Source organism: Exophiala aquamarina (assembly GCF_000709125.1).
Source record: "Exophiala aquamarina CBS 119918 chromosome Unknown aczIA-supercont1.2, whole genome shotgun sequence".
Lineage (NCBI taxonomy): Eukaryota > Fungi > Ascomycota > Eurotiomycetes > Chaetothyriales > Herpotrichiellaceae > Exophiala > Exophiala aquamarina.
The window spans coordinates 2,993,548-3,011,819 of record NW_013550586.1 but is presented as its reverse complement, the minus strand read 5'-3'; the positions used below and the strand labels follow the sequence as shown (position 1 = coordinate 3,011,819).

At 49.6% G+C, this 18,272-nt stretch overlaps 7 protein-coding genes across 7 annotated transcripts; all 7 read right to left on the bottom strand.

Annotated features, from left to right (window-relative positions):
* Positions 1-275: 275 nt before the first annotated feature.
* A1O9_02906 (uncharacterized protein) lies at positions 276-1,751 on the bottom strand (the record flags this gene model as incomplete). The annotated part of the gene is made up of 1 exon (XM_013408476.1): positions 276-1,751. The coding sequence occupies one exon, from the start codon at positions 1,749-1,751 to the stop codon at positions 276-278; it is 1,476 nt and encodes a 491-aa protein (XP_013263930.1).
* A 1,822-nt stretch (positions 1,752-3,573) lies between these two features.
* A1O9_02905 (CMGC/DYRK/PRP4 protein kinase) lies at positions 3,574-5,880 on the bottom strand (the record flags this gene model as incomplete). The annotated part of the gene is made up of 1 exon (XM_013408475.1): positions 3,574-5,880. The coding sequence occupies one exon, from the start codon at positions 5,878-5,880 to the stop codon at positions 3,574-3,576; it is 2,307 nt and encodes a 768-aa protein (XP_013263929.1).
* Positions 5,881-6,565: 685 nt separating this feature from the next.
* A1O9_02904 (uncharacterized protein) lies at positions 6,566-8,377 on the bottom strand (the record flags this gene model as incomplete). The annotated part of the gene is made up of 3 exons (XM_013408474.1): positions 6,566-7,757; positions 7,811-8,027; positions 8,089-8,377. The coding sequence occupies 3 exons, from the start codon at positions 8,375-8,377 to the stop codon at positions 6,566-6,568; spliced, it is 1,698 nt and encodes a 565-aa protein (XP_013263928.1).
* A 976-nt stretch (positions 8,378-9,353) lies between these two features.
* A1O9_02903 (uncharacterized protein) lies at positions 9,354-11,435 on the bottom strand (the record flags this gene model as incomplete). Its single annotated transcript, XM_013408473.1, has 1 exon — positions 9,354-11,435. The coding sequence occupies one exon, from the start codon at positions 11,433-11,435 to the stop codon at positions 9,354-9,356; it is 2,082 nt and encodes a 693-aa protein (XP_013263927.1).
* An 851-nt stretch (positions 11,436-12,286) lies between these two features.
* A1O9_02902 (uncharacterized protein) lies at positions 12,287-12,925 on the bottom strand (the record flags this gene model as incomplete). The annotated part of the gene is made up of 1 exon (XM_013408472.1): positions 12,287-12,925. One exon carries the CDS (start codon positions 12,923-12,925, stop codon positions 12,287-12,289), a length of 639 nt encoding a protein of 212 aa, XP_013263926.1.
* Positions 12,926-13,956: 1,031 nt separating this feature from the next.
* On the bottom strand, positions 13,957-14,826 carry A1O9_02901 (uncharacterized protein; the record flags this gene model as incomplete). The annotated part of the gene is made up of 1 exon (XM_013408471.1): positions 13,957-14,826. One exon carries the CDS (start codon positions 14,824-14,826, stop codon positions 13,957-13,959), a length of 870 nt encoding a protein of 289 aa, XP_013263925.1.
* Positions 14,827-15,357: 531 nt separating this feature from the next.
* Positions 15,358-16,917, bottom strand: A1O9_02900 (uncharacterized protein; the record flags this gene model as incomplete). The annotated part of the gene is made up of 2 exons (XM_013408470.1): positions 15,358-15,437; positions 15,591-16,917. The coding sequence occupies 2 exons, from the start codon at positions 16,915-16,917 to the stop codon at positions 15,358-15,360; spliced, it is 1,407 nt and encodes a 468-aa protein (XP_013263924.1).
* Positions 16,918-18,272: the final 1,355 nt, after the last annotated feature.

The following is an 18,272-nucleotide window of genomic DNA, read 5'->3' as shown; positions in this document are numbered from 1 at the left end:
TGGGATCTGCTTAATAGAATAGATAGAGCTCATAGGAATCTAAAGTCAAGAATGAATTTGTTACACAGTGTTTCTTTAGTCGAGCAGACCGTGTGAGATTCTTTTGAGCTGATCTATTCAACTTTTAATTGGCTATGACGAGCCTTCCACCCTATCGCCTAAAATCCTGTACACAAGCGCGCTGTCAAGCATTCTAGTTTGTATATCGTGTCTATCTGGACAAACACGTTGGAACCGTCGACAGGTTTAAGGGTCATTCGGCTAACGGCAACCCGTCATCCAAATTTCAGCTTGGAGGTCGGATCGTGCAATGTCAACGTTTTCTCCACCAGGAACTCCCTCAAACCATACTTGCCGTTATTCCTTCCCCACCCGCTGCCTTTGACACCCCCAATAGGCATGTGTGCTTCATCGTATTCCGTTATGGTACCGACGTGTACTTGTCCAAAGTCTAGTTGCCTTGCGACTCTCACCGCTGTAAACATGTCTTGGCTATGAACGGCGGCGTTCAGGCCGTACTCTGTCTGGTTGGCAAGACGAATGGCTTCGTCTTCGTTTTCCACCACATACAAACTGGCCGAAGGGCCAAAGGTCTCTTCGTCGAAAATTCGGTCTTGAGGCGAAACGCCTTGGAGAATAACCGGCTTCAGTGAGGCCTTTGTGCCATTCATATAGCCGACGGACCCCGCGAGACATGATGCGCCACCATGCATCGCTTCTTCCAGCAAAAGATGTGCATGATCCGCAAAGGCAGTGCTTACTGCAGAGCCTACGCTGTCCGTGTAGTTAGTGCTGACCTCCTCGATCAGATACGTGCAGAATTCGTTGGCCACATCGCGCACAACAATTATACGTTCGGTGGACATGCAAATCTGGCCGTGGTGTAGAAAAGCTCCCAGGGCGCAAAGCTTTGCTGCCCGTTGCAGATCGGCATCTTTGAGAATGATGGAGGGTGCTTTGCCGCCCAGTTCCATCAGGACTGGTTTGAGATGTTTCGAGGAAAGTTGGCCGATGACCTTGCCTACTCTCGCACTACCAATGAATTCCACCTTACGAATGGCCTTGTGGGAGATGAGGGCCTCGGTGACAGATGGCGCGTCTTCCTGTCGAGCTTGGATCTGGTTCAGACAGCCGGCAGGTAGGCCAGCTTTCATGAAGGCCTCGACAACAGCCTGATGCGTGCGTGGGGCTAGCTCTGACGCCTTGAAGACAACGGTACAACCTGCCCCAAGTGGAGCTGCGAGAGCGCGCGAGGACAGGACGACGCAGGCATTCCATGGACAAATGGCTAATACAGGGCCGATGGGCTCCTTGTATACCATAGCGATCACATCCGAGGCTGTAGGAGGTAGCTCACCAGTACATGCCCCAGAGATATTGGCCGCAATCTCCCGTATCGCATCACATCCGAGGCGGATATTGAATCGTGCCCAAGTCTCCTGGCACGATGTCTCTGCGACTTGATACCGCGTAATTTCATCGGCGGAGCGTTCCAGATTGTCGGCTACGCGTAGGAGAAGGTCTCGACGTCGCACGAAAGACGTCTGCTTCCAATGTAGAAAAGCCTTGTATGCCGAGTTGCATGCTTGTACGGCGATGATTGTATCGGCTCCCTGGACCCTATATTCAAGTTCCTTCCCAGTCGCTGCGTTGTGAACTTTGAAAATTCGTGATGTATCAATGGCTGTGGCTTGGCCGTCGATGAGGATAGGGACGACTGATGAACCATCGTCTTGTAATAAGAGGGGCATGCTATCGTTGTCGTATTAGGAGTTGGATAGAGATTCAAACTCAATCTGCTTTCTTTCGTCAAAAATTAGCAATGGAAGTATCGGGTCGCATCTCGTAGACGACGCCGCCTGGTGATGACATACATGGCCCTGGGCCATAACGGCGCCTTAGTCGCCGAAGTCTCCGCCCAGTACGGAGATACGCCTCAGAGCCGAGCGGAAACTGTCGCCCACAGGTGCTATAGGTCCGAGACATTTATTTGTAAAGCCCATTGCATTTCTACTTGAGGTGTTCGCGTCAACAGTATCTAGGTATAAAATCTCGTACCATCTCTAGATTTAGTTTTAGCCTTCGGACTTCGGGTATCCCGACAAAGGAATGTCTTCTCTATTCGTTATGCCCCGAAACCGATGAGTTTAGTTTATTTACGGAGCTCGGTAGAATATACTTCCGAAAATATATTCTACCAGAGACATTAGAGTAAAGGTTAGAGGGGTCACTGTGCATATAGGTTTCCTAACGAGTGTGAAGTAGAAGAGGCGATGTCAATAAGAGCACTGTATAGAGCGAGTGGATGTACTAGACCGAAGTGATCAGCCCTATAATACGTATAAGTTTAATCGTGAACTGAGTTAACTATATAGTAAAGCTATATCAATGGTCTCGATTCAACTCCCTATGTTCTTGGGAGTACATGGAGTGCCGCGGCAAAGAATGACCTAAATCAGCAGGTTCTATTGAGTGCTCGCTCGGAGATGCTCGATCTGTGGCGCAGGGGGTCTATATTTGTAGCTGGGGTAACGAAAGGTGAGATCGTGGACTATTCAATGATAGAAAATTCACCCCCAGTGCCTTCTCCGATACCGAATTTTGCTGTTCAGAATATATATATGCCGCGGTCAAGCCATATGCCGCATCGACAGATGCTCCTGCCGTGCACATCAAGATTGATCGCATTAACCTGACAGGAACTGTGTTGACAAGTAGCAATACAATAGCTTCCTTGCGACGAACTGGCCTTCCGGCATCTGCAGTATTTCCCAGCGTTGGGATGGGTGGACAAATTTCGCAACGGTGGTAATTTTCATAAGCTCGATGAGGACCAAGCGACAATCAGTGAGCTATAAATGTTTTAGAACAGACAAACAGAGGCTAATGAGAATAGGATGATACGAAGACGGCGAAAGGGAGGAGTATTGTTGGGCATTTGGTCCTTTAGCTTGCGGGTTTACAATAAGCCTTTCGCGTAACTAAAGGTCGAAAGAGTTATAAGAGCATCGACTTACTATAGTGATTAATATAACCCTAATTCCATCATTAAGCGCGATACGGGCTCTACTTTAGTGTAGCGACTTACCGAATAGAAATAGACTAATCCGTAAGGCCTAGCTATTCCCGTCGTGTAGTCTCCTAGAGTTTATATATTCTCGCCTATCCTATAGGTTAGATAAAGGGGTAGAGCTACGTTACTAGGAGTTCTCTCTCTTCTAGGACCGTAGGATAAGAACTAACCGATACTAAAGCGAATACTATAGTAGCTACGACTAAAAAAATACTCTTTATATTAGGAATACCCTAAGAGGCTTCCTAGTAAGTATATAACTAATAGGTCCGAGAATACCTCTGTCACGGGATGCCAAGGAGTACGTATATATAGTGGATTGCCAGAGATATCGACACGAAGTGTCGATACTCCACGTCTTTTTAGCTTAATCGCTAGGGGCTATGGCATCCGCTCTGACAGCTATACACAGTCTTATTGTTTCTATGCTTCCCCAAGGGTATCCAGACCAATAAAAAGATTACTGCAACAAACCACGCTGGGTCCCGGTATGCCCATCACTATGTTTTCATCTTCAAGATGAATGGATGCTTCAACGCATCAGTCGGTGTAATGCGCTTCTCAGGCCGCAAATCTAAGCATTTGTCAAGAAGATCGACAAACAACTCTAACTCTTTCCTCTCTTGCTCATTCATCCGTCTATCCTTGGGTATTAATCTTGATCGCAAGTCACGTACTGGCTTCGCTTTGATGTCGATCATCTTGGTGACCGTCCTTCCTGTGAGCTTGTCAATTTCTTGAGACTGGAAATTGAGCAGGTCGTCGAAATAGTTATAGCTCAGGGCACCACGTCGTAATAGTTTGTGAGGAAACTTGCCTCGACATTCCATGATCGCTCGCAGCATACCGTTGTTGTTTCGTCCAGTAAATAGAATCTTGCCTGTGTAGAGCTCAAAGAGAGTGCAGCCAATTGACCACATATCAATACCATAGTCGTAAGGAATGCCGAGAATCACTTCAGGAGCTCGATAAAACCGAGAAACTAGATAAGGCGCCGTAGCATTTTCTGTGATCGGTGAAGCGGAACCAAGATCGCAGATCTTCAAGGCGCTTCTAGCTTCGTTGACAAGAATGTTGTCTGGCTTGAGGTCCGCGTGGATATATTGGCACTTTCTCAACAGGCCAAGCCCAAGGAAAAGCTGCTGTGCATAAGCACGAATTGCCTTGATATTGAGCCCTACATCTCGGCCAAACTTTTTCAGCACTTCTCGAAGATTCATTGAGAGATTCTCGAACACCATGCAAAGGTGACCCTTATGATCAAAAGATCGATGAAGTCGGATCAGGTGTTTCTTGTCCTCAGGATCATTGCTCGCAATGTCCTTGAGAATATCAATTTCCTTGATGCCTGCCTTTCGCATACTCTCGTTGTTGCGCACAATCTTGATAGCTACCGGTATGTTGGTCTGTGAGTCCGTGGCGCGAACGACGGAAGAGAACATGCCTCGACCCAGATTTTGAGTAACATGATACCGATCTTGAATAAGCTCACCGAGTATGGTGATATAGTAACCTTCAGGATCATCCCAGTTATCCATTAAGTTCACGTCAAGAGCTTGAGCGGCTTTGACTTCTAGTTTGGGCTGCATTGGGCCTTGAGCAAACATATCATCTTCGTCATCGACATCAGCGAACATGTCAAAATCTGCATTAGCTTTGGCTGGTTGCTCGTCTGGATCAATCCCTCTCTTGTCGATTTGAGCGTCAGCCTGCTGTAATGATTGGTCGTCTTCTTTGAAAAAGCTTTTATCGTGCCGAGCACGCTCATCTTCCATGTCTATAGTGGGATCATAGTCGGCGGCTGATGGACCATCCTCACTAGGCGATGTTCTATCTGCATTAGTAAGTTCTGCATCATTTTCAAAGTGAACATCGGCGGGAGATTGCGGTCCAGAGATGTCTTTAGGTGTACGAGGCGATGAAAGGGTTGGTGATTCTACACAAATTAGTCCTCTCACCTGGATCACTTGACTGATAAACTCACCGGATCTACGTGGAGTAGTTGCAAGGCTGTCGGAGGCTGGAGTACCAGGTGTGGAATCCGCTCCGACGTGGAGTGCCTGCACGAGCAAGGAGGGGGCTTGACCGCGGTATTTGTTCTTAATAGCTTCACGCCGTCTGCGGCGCTCCTCAATCAAAGCTGCCTCATCCATGGGTTTGCTGTCGATCACCACACTCTCGGCAGCCACATCAGAGCTGGATGAACTGGGGAAATCCTTACTGAAGTCAGATTGGGAAGCTTTCTCTTTCTGCAAAGTACTAGAAGCGGGGTCAGATTCCATGCGCGCGGTTCTTGCATCTCGCAGTGGGCTTCCCAGTGGCTTTGGTGACATGGAAGGTCGATCTATCCGACGTCCTGACGGGTGGAGATGTCGATCTCCAGGGGTCTCTCGTGACCGCTCACCACGGTTTTCTGGTTTGCTCGTGTGTCGATAGGGAGATCGGCTTCGAGAACGGCTTCGGGAGTAAGTACGAGAGCGTTTTGTACTCCGTTCGTCGTAGGAGCTGCGAGGTCGGTGGCGATGTGCATTGTCTTCGTACCTCAGCAAGAGATTGCGCGAATCGTTGAAGGATCTGCCTCTAACATGATCGGAATCTCGTGGTCGCTTCTCGCCTCTTGGAGCACGGTATGGGGATCTTGATCGCGATCGATTTGATCTAGTAGCAGCGTCCCGTGAGGCTTGATATGGTCTGGTATGACGGTCAACTTGGCTGTAATTGCGAGAAGAAGGTATGCTCTTTGCCTTCGATTCTGGATCTGAGCTGAGGACTTCGCCTTCAGATTGGCTGGTGGATCGTGATGCCATAGTAACGATAGAAAACTCTTCAAGGCCGGGACTTCAACCTAGCCTTTGTTGAATCAAGAGTGTTAGCCACAGGTTCTTTAAACAAAGAAAGTATGCAAATGTAGAGCCCGACCGGTGTCGTCCCGCCGTATCCGCCTCAGCTTGCGGATAAGGACATCAATACAGTGACCCAAACGGATCTATCTAATGAGGTTTTTCGCGTGCTTGTTGATGGCAACGAATTCCGAATAATGGACGGGAAAGTATCTGGAAGGTGACCAGGAGGCAAGTGGGGGACCTTTCCTTGCGAAGGCGCAGGCTCTGGCACGTACAATAACGTCAACGGGTGACAGCAGCGCCAAGAAAAGCTTAGGTAATCTAGGTCAGGCCGATGACCGCTCTATCGGTGCAAATATGACGCCGCCTGATCATTAACATCCTCACACATGATATCTAGTTGGGGAGTATCTAGGTCTCTATGATTTCAGGGAGGGATGGCGGATATTCCATTCGCTGGCCGTACATCTTTAAGGCTTGCTGGACCCTTTAAAGCACAGTGCTCGTTCTCCCATGAAGATTCCAGGAAAACCTCGTTCAAGGAATTTTACCCAAGAAAGGACCAGGTCAGGCTGCTAGATAGAATCGCCGTCTACCTAGATATCTCTCAACAGCGAGGCCTACCTCCCCTGGCACTAGGGTCTACATTTCAGCCCTTTTTCACCGCTTTGCCATTGAAAACCCGATCTAGAAGGCTCTCCACTCCTTTACTGGGCTTTTCGTCCTCCTCAAAACATCGCTCATACTCGTCAATTGCAGGGACTAACCCTCTAGCCGTGAGATCTGCCGTCCCGGGCTTGACGTATTTCGTCTTCTTCACCACCTTCCAGAAGATTATTGCTAGTGGGAAGACCCCGAGAAACGTGTAGTCGAGGAAGAAGTAGAGGATGTCCCATCCACCCGTAATGAACAGGTCATAGCCTAGCAGGAATAGCATTAAGGCAGTGGCGAACATGGCGAGGTATGATGTATATGGCTGGAATTTTCCTTTGTATGGAAGGCTATTACGGTCGACACCTTGTTGCTTCAACGCTTCATAAAAATGTCTGTAGGTAAGAGCGGTGGAGAAGTAATTGAGAAGCTGACATGCAGTGATCAGGTACACCAACCAAGTCAGAACTTTCGCACTTGAGTTGCTGGACTGCAGGAAGGCCAGTAATCCCACCGAAAGACCTGCAAGAACACTGTAAATGGGGACCCCCGACTTGAGGGTCTTGGAGAAGAACTTCGGTGCTGTACCTTCCAATGACATGCCGTAGAGCGTCCGAGTCGCCGAAAAGAGAATTCCATTGCCAGCACTGAGGACCGAGGTCATGATACCGACATTAACCACGTCGGGAAGTCCAGAGATTCGAAGCCGCTGCATCGCAATCACATACGGCGATGCCGCACCAGTGCCACTGCCCTCAATATCCCCGACGAGCACGGCCAGCAAAGTTTCATCATTAGACGGAATGACGATACCCATAGCCAGGGCCGACGCACAAAAGAAAACAAGGATTCGCCACACGAATGAGCGAAAGGCCTTCGGAAGCACTTTGCGCGGGGCTTTAGTTTCGCCTGCGACCATAGATATGTATTCCGGCCCGCAGATGGAAAAGGTCGCCTGGACAATGCATGACAAAAAGCCAAGGAACCGGCCGGTCGAGCCAGGGACCAGATGCTCGACGAAGGGACCCGGGTCGTTCCAATATCTGAATCCGTAGCGGTCGTGAATCGGGTTTGCACCCAGCATCGTGATAAAAGTGAAGCACAGAAGCCCAACAATCAGAAGCACCTTGAAAATGGAGAGATAAAACTCGGCAATACCAAAGTATTTGACAGACACCATATTCAAGCACCTAGAGCAAGATACGTTAGTGTATGCTCACAGTCGTATCAGGAAACTACGTACCCGTAAATGACAAGAACAATCACAATCACGGCTTCAACGGGAACCTTATCCGTCCAATAGGTCAGAAGGATATTGAAGGCAACGATCTCGAAGGGGACTAGCAGGGCCATGTTCAGGAAGAAGTTCCAGGACATGGCGAAATTGAGGGCTTCATCCACCCAAAAGCCGCCAAGTCGAATAAAGGGTGAGGCGATCGGTGCATAGCAGACCATCTCGGCTATCGGAGGGAGTGAGCAAGAAGACAACATCCTCAACCACCCATTACCTAGAGCACTTACCAAAGCATTCGTTGACACATAGCATGACACAACCCCAAACGAAGAATCCAAGGAATAGTCCCGCTGGACCTCCCTTTGGCAGGGCAGAGCCCATTTGCACGTACAGACTAGTCCCGATAGCGCCACCGATTGCAAACAGTTGTACCTGCTTGGAGTTGAGCTTCCGATGTAACTCATGCTGGCGAGAGCCAACATCGCGTGCACTTCCAACCTCAGGATCACTAGTGTCTGTGAATGTCGCAGGGTCGACTTTGGCATCGTAAGCGGTCTTTTCATTGCCAGCATCCATGTTAAGTGTCGGATGCAGCAGTTTCATTCGTGAGAACAACAGCGTGGAGATGGGAGAGTGCGTGCTTTGAGGGAGTGCAGGCTGTCTCCTTAAAAGCCAGAATCGACATTGCTGATTAGTGCCAATCGTATCACGCCGCTGCGAGAGGTGGATGCGATGATATCTGCTTAGTATAGTATTTAGTAGGGCGATAGGGGAATACCCCATGCGAGCTAGCGTTCATCTCCGTACAAGTAGACATTAATTAGTAGACATTCGGGCTTGATAGGGGTGGTTTTGTCGGACGCTAGGCCGACGATCGAGACACCGCCCAGATCTTTGACTTGGCTCGATGTCTCCCTCACTCATTCCCTTACGAACGCATGAACGAGATAATTACTGATGAGCCGTCCCTGACTTAGATATCTGACTCCAGTCTCTCTCCCCGTAGACTCACCAATTCTTCAACCTCCATGCCCCACCATCAGGTACCACACTCCGACTTAGCCAATATCACAAGGTCATTGCCCAGAACGTGAGGTTCTGTGCATATATCTGGCGGAATATCCTTGAAGCAGAAGCCATTTAGATAGACTCCAAGCCTAGAAGTCATTTGAATGAATCAACAGTCGAAAAGTTTCAATAAGCTTGCGGGTACCACAGCCAAGGTTAGAGATGATGGTAAAAGTCTCTTGCGAACAATCCTTCTTCGAAGGTATTGCCTCCCAATATAGAAGCATTCGGAAAGCTCGCTCAGCTAAGTGCGCAAGCCAGCAAATCAATGGTGAGTCAGTTTTGGTAAATGGTAAAGATGGAGGTATTCGGCGCGCTCGCCACCTTGGAAGTATGTGCTACTTCAATACCGCTGGAAATTGTGCCATCCGCGCGAGGGTTTCGTGCCTGCATTGGCGTCGATAACACAGGTAGAACTTATCTCATCTTGGGGGATATACGCCAAAATGTTGCTGCAAGAGACCGTGAGATGGTACTTCTCCAATCAGGATAAGGTTCCATCGAGGAAATTCATGAAGACCTGTTCTAGGTCCATAGCAGTGGCTTCATTGGAGCCGATGCCAATGGCCATGAATTGTGCTGTAGCGTCCCCATAAGGAGCCATTGTGGCTGCCAGACGAAAGTTTGGTGGTAAGCCACTTTCCGAGATGGTGGGCAATTGTTTTTCGTACTCAGAGATTACCGCTGGCCGTTCCACATAGGTAGTGCTGGACACGCGATTCTGAAGCTCGTCGAAGAGGCGATTGCCAGTGACGAATGATGGAAATGAGGTTGCGCCTGTCTGAACAGATTCAGGAGTTGCCGAGTGCATACCAGATACCAATTCTGGTCCAATTGCATATCGAGGGTAAGCATCATCTGGAGACTCACCCTTGGCATCTGATACGTGGGCGGAGTTCATGAGGGCTCTCAGTCGCTGAGACACGCCCTGGACAATGCTGAGACACCTCACCACCGTGGGAAACTTCTGAGCAAAATTCCCGAGAACTCGACTGGCTCGTTGTAGATCGGAAAGGGCATCGGAGCGTCCAAGGTAGATTGTTAAAGGGTCAGGCTGTGCTGTGATAGAATAGATCAGAGTCAATGCCACAGAAAAGACATTGAATAGAGTAATCCAGTTGTACGAATATCTTTGCTCATTGTGCATGACCTCGATATGACGAATCGCCATTGCAGCGGCGTCTGCAATCAATTTGACTTTCTCTAGGGTCAGAACTGGACAAAGTGGAGATGGCCTGTACAGCATAATCAAGTGGAGGTAGTAGTTGTAGTCATACCATGATGTGCTTGTATGGGGAATCCTCAGGCTTTGGCATTGAGGAAGTGGAAAAGGTATGGTGCGTCGCCAATCAAGGAGTTGGGTGTGCAGCCCGGAGAATACCTCGTCCTGGGCGTTGGTAGCCAACTGTCTATTCCTGTTGGAGTAGACTTGATCGAATATTTGACTTGCAATTCTGCGTAATGCTAAGACGTGTAGTGGTACGGCCAAATCCGACCTCCTGAGCTGTGGCTGTGGCAATATCTTATCTAGGAAGATGCATTCATCATCGACAGCCGAGAAGAGGCCAACCTCAATGTCATCATCTCTGATCCCTAAAGGCCGGCCCAGTGAAATCGACACAACCCTGTCGGCCATGTAAAGGCTCCAGAATATCCGTTTCCGGTGTTCCTGTACGTCCATCGGCAACTGCTTCGCGGATGCGTTCGGGGCGTGCAATCCCATACCAACCGCAAGTCGGATAGCTGAACCCACAAGGTACCACGTATTTGCGCCCACACGGTTGAAGAAAGAATAGTTTATCTGCAACAACATAGAGTCCAATGCTGATATACCTTCGACGGACAGGGCGTCAAAGAAGTATGTCATAGCTTGGTTGTAACAATGAGTGGACTCGGACTCACATGCATCTGCGACAATGGAAGACCAGCACGTTGAACCGATAGCGAATACCATCCACATCGTGTAAAGCCAAGATGGCGAATTAAAAAGTCCATCGCCTTGTTCAGAATACGTGGTCTCAAGGAGATCCATGAACCAAGTCTTTCTGAGAAAGGGGTAGAGTGTGTGGTTATGAGCCCAGTAATAGTCGGCTAATTGGTAAGCTCGGCCTTTGGAGGGAAGGCATGATGGATATTGAGGGGGCGACAGTTCGGTTCTTGATTTGACCGATTCTGAGCCGTCCAAACTGTTTCGGCCGCTCAACTTGTCCAAAAGGTTGTTCTCAAAAGTGAACGGATGTTGGTCGGGCTTCAAACGACGAAGAACTGCCTGAGTCAACCGCGCAAAGGAGACTCCGGATGAGGACCCAAGATATCTATCAGCAGTCGCGTCCAAGGACAACTTCCTTACTTCCGCTTCTAGCACTCTTTCTTGGCAGTCTTCGTTGACTTCCCGGTGCTCTGGTGCTGACGTGTTTGTCGAGTCACCGCTCTTCATTGAATGATGCACATTTGAGTCTAACGCGCCCGAGTCTTGATAGCCTCTAGAGGATGAGAATTTGCTGAGCTGCTCCTCGAGTCGAACAACCCGCTCCTCAAGGTTACGGACGTATCTGTAGGCGGCCATCGATGTTAACGCGAACGAGAGACGGGTGGGGATACACACGAGATATAGAATACACCCGTTTCATCCAGTTTTTCCTCGAAGCTGCATTCAACACTCGATTGTTCACACGCCTGGCACCTGGGAAGTGTGCGCGAGCACTTTTTCTTGCGATTGTAGCATCGCTTGCAGGCTTGATTGGAGAGAGCCGTGGTTGCCATTGACCTGAGTCCGATATCAGATCATGATAGAGCACCTTGGCCACCTCTTTGGACACAATACCGCCATCTAACGTTGTGATCCAGTCCCAGCCGGAGGTCTTAGAAACATTCGTGGACAAGGTAGTAATCGGCGTGAAGCGAGCATGCGTTCATGACCAGCAAGGGTGCACATAAGCTCGCTTTACAAGGGCACGGCAATCAATGGTCAAGGGTCATGTAGCAGTCAAAAGCCATGTGTATTCTAATGCTCAATTCTGCGTCTCGGCTTGTGGTCCCCTCGACCTCCCCAAAAGCGCGAAAGTCCGCGCTCAATGGGACCGCGACCCAGACCAGACCGCTTCGAGGGAATAGGATATGTAAGCCAGCCATCGAACTCTGTTCTGAGAATTGAAAAGACTAGTCATAGAATATGTTTTCCTTCATCCAATCAAGGTCAATCGGGGACCATTGATGCTTCCCTTTGCAACATCAAGCTGAAAGCTGTTTCATTTCCATTATTAAGTGAGACCGTTGTGCCTCGGATGGTGCTCTGTGCCAAGACTTGTTATGGGATCCAAACGCAGCATGAAGACAACAATCCTCTGACTTCCCTTTGCGACCTTGCGATGACATACATGTCTAGGCTCTTTGAGCTCTTTCGGCAATCCATATTGATCATGGAGTTTGGTCATTGTCGACCGAAGGGATTTTCGTGAAATCCAGAGTCAAACCCTCCATCCTTGTGTCCGCGCCTGGAAGAACAAAGTAGATCCCTTCCTTGACCTCACTATTCAGAAACTTGACCAAAAGCTTCCCACCATTGACGAAGCCGATTTTCTCTGCGACCCTTTGACTGGCTCTGTGGTGAGGGAACGTGCCTGCATAAATATTCTCGACGCCGATGTCCTCAACCCACCATTTCAACACTGCCGTGCCTGCCTCGCTGGCGTACCCATGGCCCGTTAGCTCCTCGCGGACCGCCCATCCCATTGCCGGAAGTTTGAATGCAATATGCGTAAACAGAGAGATGATGCCGATGGGATCACTGGATAGGTCGGATCGAAGGTATACGAGGTGCCACGGGTAGTCAGGTGACGGACGCGACTGATCAGCTGGCCGTGGTGCCTCTCGATGACATCTTGAGTCGATTTGTTCTTTGGTGTGGAGGCCGATGTCTCCGACGGAACTTCTGGTGTATTCGCAGTTGTAGAGATAAAGAACGGCTTCGTAGTCTGCTGCACGTGAAGGGTCGAATAGCCTTATCATCAACCGGTCGGTGTAGATGGGCGGGAACCGTCCATCTATACTGGTCATTTTGCTGGGGCTTGGTATGGATTCGGCGGCACGGTTGCATATAAAAGGCTCCAGGGATGCGAAAGAAAAGCTGGCCTGGTCGAAGTTGATATCTGCGGAGGAAAATGTTTCTCGCACGACACATCCTATGTCAACTAGTTGAGGTAACAGGACATCACTTGTATGATGCCCAATGCAACCTCATCATCAGAATCCTTCCAAAACCCACCTTACCAACAAGCGGAAGACCCCTGACTACCAGCCTGCCCGTTGCCCCACCGACAAGTCCTACATATTAGCCAGGCGATATCAGTGGCTAGGAGCACGGATTCCCATACAAGGAGCACATTGATAGATGGCCAACAGTCGCTTTGAATAGACAAGCCGACGCAATTGCGATTTGCGAGATTGCTACCATTGCCAGCTTACAAGTAAGCAGGGACTAAGCTTTGGGCCTTAAAGAGCGTCGGATACTGCGGTTCCAGCATGCTAAGTAAGCCCTAGGCTAGTAGCCGGGAAAGCTCCAATGACTTTGGACTATGTCATAATTGGGCTTCGACAACGAGCCAATACCCAAGGATTTGTCGCATTCTGGCAATGAGTGAAAGAGGTGGTGAACTTGGGTTGAGAATTCCAACTTCCAGGCTGAGAATATTTTGTGACACCCTCAGAGACGGTCATTTGAACTGACTTTCACCATTTGATTGGTCTTTGGCGGGGAAAAGGCGGGTGTCATTTCAGCGCAATTGTTGTCTGACACAATAGTGCTGTGGAAAGAGTTGTGGTATCTGACCACACTCATGTCTTCCTTACAATCGCACCGACTCATCCATATCATTTGTGAAATTAGTTGATCTGCGATGCTTAAATAACCATTGGACTTGGTGTATGTTTGGAATATTTCATTCATTCATTATCAAATGCCTTAAAAGAAGAGCAAAAGGCGTGTAATGTACAAATTCGCTAATAAATGATATAGCCATAGGGAGAAGTGAGAACACGTCGCGGCAAGTAGTGAGCCTCCCCTTGAAAAAGGATGTCATTCGCCCAGCTTAACCATAAACAAGAGCTCTCACCTCGATGCTCTCTCTTCCCCGGGCACCCTCAGGGGTCCTGGGGTCAACAAATGCAGTGTGCGGTACTCTTTGTCCGACCCCATCCTTGCTATCAAAACACTTTAAGAGCAGACTCTCGTCGTTCTGCATGCCCGAAAGATAAAAGAACTTCTGATTCTTGTTGTGTCTGACACCCGCAGTTTCACCGGTACGTTGCGGGTATCTATGCTCAACTGCAACGAGGTCATTATCTTCGACTGTGTCAGCCGATGCAAACCCAAGTGGATGTGCCTGCACGGGTCCATTGATAGGTCGCCAAACATTAATAATCCTAAACCGGCCTTGCAGAAGAGCGTCCGCGTCTTCGGGATTGTGTAGCCTAACTCGCCATTCAGTCGATCTAGCGGTCTGATCCACGTGCACTCTTGTTACAGGAGCTCGGGGGGCATCTGGATTCGAACGTCGGATAGTGTGGTCAAACAGGGTGACCTTGTGCGCACCGGGGACGTTGTCAAGCAAGAGTTTTTCAACCTCAGGATAGTAGACTTTTTTGATGTGTTCATCATCGAGAAAGTCTTTTTCTTCGGAAGAGACACCCTGGATAACCTCGAAGGCGTCCTTATCCAAGTAATAATCCTTCTCGTGACCCCGAATGTCATTCACTTGCAGCTCCACCTCATTGACACCAAAGTTACGCTGGAGTTGGCCCTCTGGCTGCGGCTCAACATAGTTCCACGGCTTTGCGCCATCGGACGGATCTTGGAAGAAGTTTAATGTCGTGGTAACGGGACCTCGGGGAATGTATGATGAGTCCCGCTCACCGGACAGGGTCGTGGAGGTGATCGTCTGGGTTGTTGTGCTGGACATGATGAAGACAATGGCTGCCCGGTCGTCAGGTAATTGGTGTTCACAAACGTCAAGGTATAATTGGGTTGATGTTTACCAGTACAGTGTGAATGGGGTGTCAGGCGGTCGAGACGGCACCGCGGACGGTTATATATGCAGCCCTCCGAGCACGCAATTTGGGGCATATTAGAAATCCAATCGAATCAACGTCATGGCATCAGCCGAACGTTCGCCGGTTCGTCGGCGGTGGTTGGCTGGCGTGGCTTCCCCAAAAATCTGATTCTCAAAGGGCGTAAAAAATCCCGCTCTTTTGCTGGGAGCCGCTTATTTTCCCCGCATTGCTGACAGCCACTGTGCCTCAAGAGGCGCCACGCGTTTTGGATTAGTCGTTTGGCATTTGGTAATCACTACAACGCGGTGACTGCCACCCCTGCCTGAAATTTCGGGTAAGTCTTGTAATCTGTCGTACAAGAGAGTACAAGATATGGCGCAATCGAAGGCTCCCTCAAAGCACTATCTCCTCTTGTCTCACGTGGTACTCCGTACTCCACTTCATAATTCACCCTCTTCGCTGCCATAATCAACCTTTTCAGCATCATCGAAGTCGTCAACGCCGTTTGGAGGGCCATCCTCTCGCTGTTCGAGAGCTCCAATACTCCCGGGCACGTGACCCGGTGGGACTCGTGATGACATGCTTGAATAATCTGCTGGTGCGCCGTGTTCATAGTTGCCATCGTCCCGACTTTCAGGTCGATTGGTAGGTATATTGCGGTCTTGTCCGCTACTGTGAGTCGATGGAGGTCCGTGCCAAGTCGAGCTGGAAGACGATGGTCGTCTCGATGGATCTCCTTGATGTGTTGGCTGGTTCGATGGTCGTCTTGATAGGTTTGCATGTGGTCGTCTCGATGATGGGGCGGCAGCGTTGACGATATCATCAATACGCTTCTGCAAATCATCAACACCTGCTCGCGGCTCCCCATATGCCCTACCATTCTCCATCGCTGGCCTTTGTCCCGAATGTCGGTCTGGCACGTCCTCGCTCTGATCCCGCGAGTCATGGCGCGGCCTCTTGGGTGACGGTGGCCGCTGTGAGTCTGGCCTTGGCAGCGCCGTCGATCCCCATTCTCCGGAGTTTGCATCCTCCCCCATCTCTCGTTCGCGTTTTGTCCCCTGACTGCCACTTCCTGCACTGGTCGTGGGCGACCGACCAGGTTGTGGAGTGACAGCCAACCTTGTTTTTTCAAATATTGCGAGATCGTCATCTCGAACATAGGTATCCTTTTGGCCTTGTCTCGGTAGTGCAGGGTTTTCGTAGACCTCGGCCAGTAAATTGCATCCTTTCTGAATATCCCGAAGATCAATACCCAGCTGTTCCCACCAAGCCCTTCCTCTTTCGTCGTCTGGAAGGGCCACACCGGCCACCTTAACACCCATATATAAGCCACTGCCGGCGATGACGCGTGGACTCAGTTGAAGGCAGAGCGTGGTGATGAGTGAATCGTTCACGAAGGCCCAGGAAGCGTTGCGAAGCTGTTTGTTTTCCTGGATGTCGTAGAACCGCATGAGATCGAGGAGGATACGATGAGGCTGCTCAAGTTGCAAGTCGAAGCAAAGTGCCTCTAGCAATAGATCCTCGTTGTGCAATATAGTGTCCCTCCATTTCCAGTATTCTTTGCTTTGTTCGTCCACAACAAGATTAGGCTGCTTCTGGGCCACTCTGCAGCATGCAACGACCAGCTCTCTCATCTTTCTATAATTTTCCTCAACTTTGGTGGCGAGGAATATGGCAGTGGCGGCAATTGAATAATGGTGATACCCAGGTTTGTTATTCTGGACCATTGCATGGCGCATGAAAAACCGATGGAGGTATACCGACGCCGTTGCGAGAGTGAGTTGTGGCAACTTCAACATGATTCCCACTTGAGTTATGAAGTTGACGCCCTTTTGCCGGTTTGCCAGCTCTTGTTCGAGGGGCATGCCCTCCAGAAGACTTGGGCTTCGCAACAGTTCTTCAGGGGTGAATAGCCACTGCGACTGGACCCTCTCAAGGACGGGATTGTTTAGGAATGGAGGAGATGTGTCGTGGCGAGGGGGATCGCGAAGTGCTGGCATCTTGACGCTTGTTGTGGAGGAGGTTGGCCGAGACTTGGATGTTCAAGTGATGTAGAGATTCGGAGGCATGACCGTCGAAGCTGCAGTCCTCATGTACAGGTCTTTGGGGTAGGAACCAAGCTAGTGGATAGAAGGTCCCTGTTCAGACCGAGGGCAAGTGTAGCGCAGACGGGAGAGTGCTTGATGAAGAATTCAAGAGTTGATTGTGTCTTTAGTCTTACTCCTCAGCCACTGGGCTCAGTCCCACATCAAATCTTTGGTACAGCCTTGTAGCCTTGCGCCTAGCCTGGTCCAACAAGGCATGTTTGCCGAATCAGCGATCGGCAATTCATACAGCGCATCGACGAAGTCAATCGCGTTAATCACAATGGAGTACTATCACAGAGTGCTATTACAGTGACCACATTACCAATGTCCTTTGAAAAAAACACCATTTAGCAGCACTTTCGCAGTGCTGTAGGACTCCCCTTCGGTCGCAGCAAACTCCTGGCCAGGTGTGTTGACTAATACTATTACGTCATACCTCAATCCCAATCGTGAATCGCTTCTCGAGAATACAATGCGCAAGGCGAGATAGTCAAACGATCAACTTCCATGAGAGACTGGGTTGAGAGCAATAACCTGCAGAAGCTACTCTTACCGCATTTGCTGTTAAGCAACAAGCTTTTAGCTTTCGCTGGCCATCCCAACAAATCTAAGCTGCCACGCCTTGGGTCGGATTCCAAATCCCTTGCGGGCAGAAACCAACCTTATGCGCTCGTATCTTATCTAGCCATTGTTTCGTCGACCATAGTTATTGTCGACCAGCGCATGACACTTTCCCCCTGGCTTGTATGCCGAGAGATGCGAGGAAGACTGATGCTGAGTATTATGTAATAAAGCCAGCCAAGATCTCAATTATAAGGATGCGAGTTGTCGAACAGCAGCGGGACGCTCTGTATATCGGACAGGCCCGCGTACGAAGCGTACGAGCAGGCCGGCAAACTACGGACACTTCGGTGCCTTAGCGGCCCGGACAGCATCGCGATCGAGACAAATCCTACCGAGTCAACTCCCGGCTGGTTATATCATACACACTCCCCTCGTACTTTTTGCGCAAAGTAATGGGTATAGCCGGCTAGCGGAAATTCAGTCCGGAGGCCCCACCGTTAGTCAGTTCCAACCAGCACGAATCTCACCTTTGATCTTCGCTTGCGCAACTGCATCGCCTCGGTCTCATCGCAATGCATAGATGATATGGAAAGTCGTACTCGGGCTTCAGCATCATCGGATTCGGACTGGTCTGGATCTGCTAGTAAGGCCACCCGTGTTCAGTGGAGAAGAATGTTCGGACTTGGAGAAAATCAGCGTAGCCA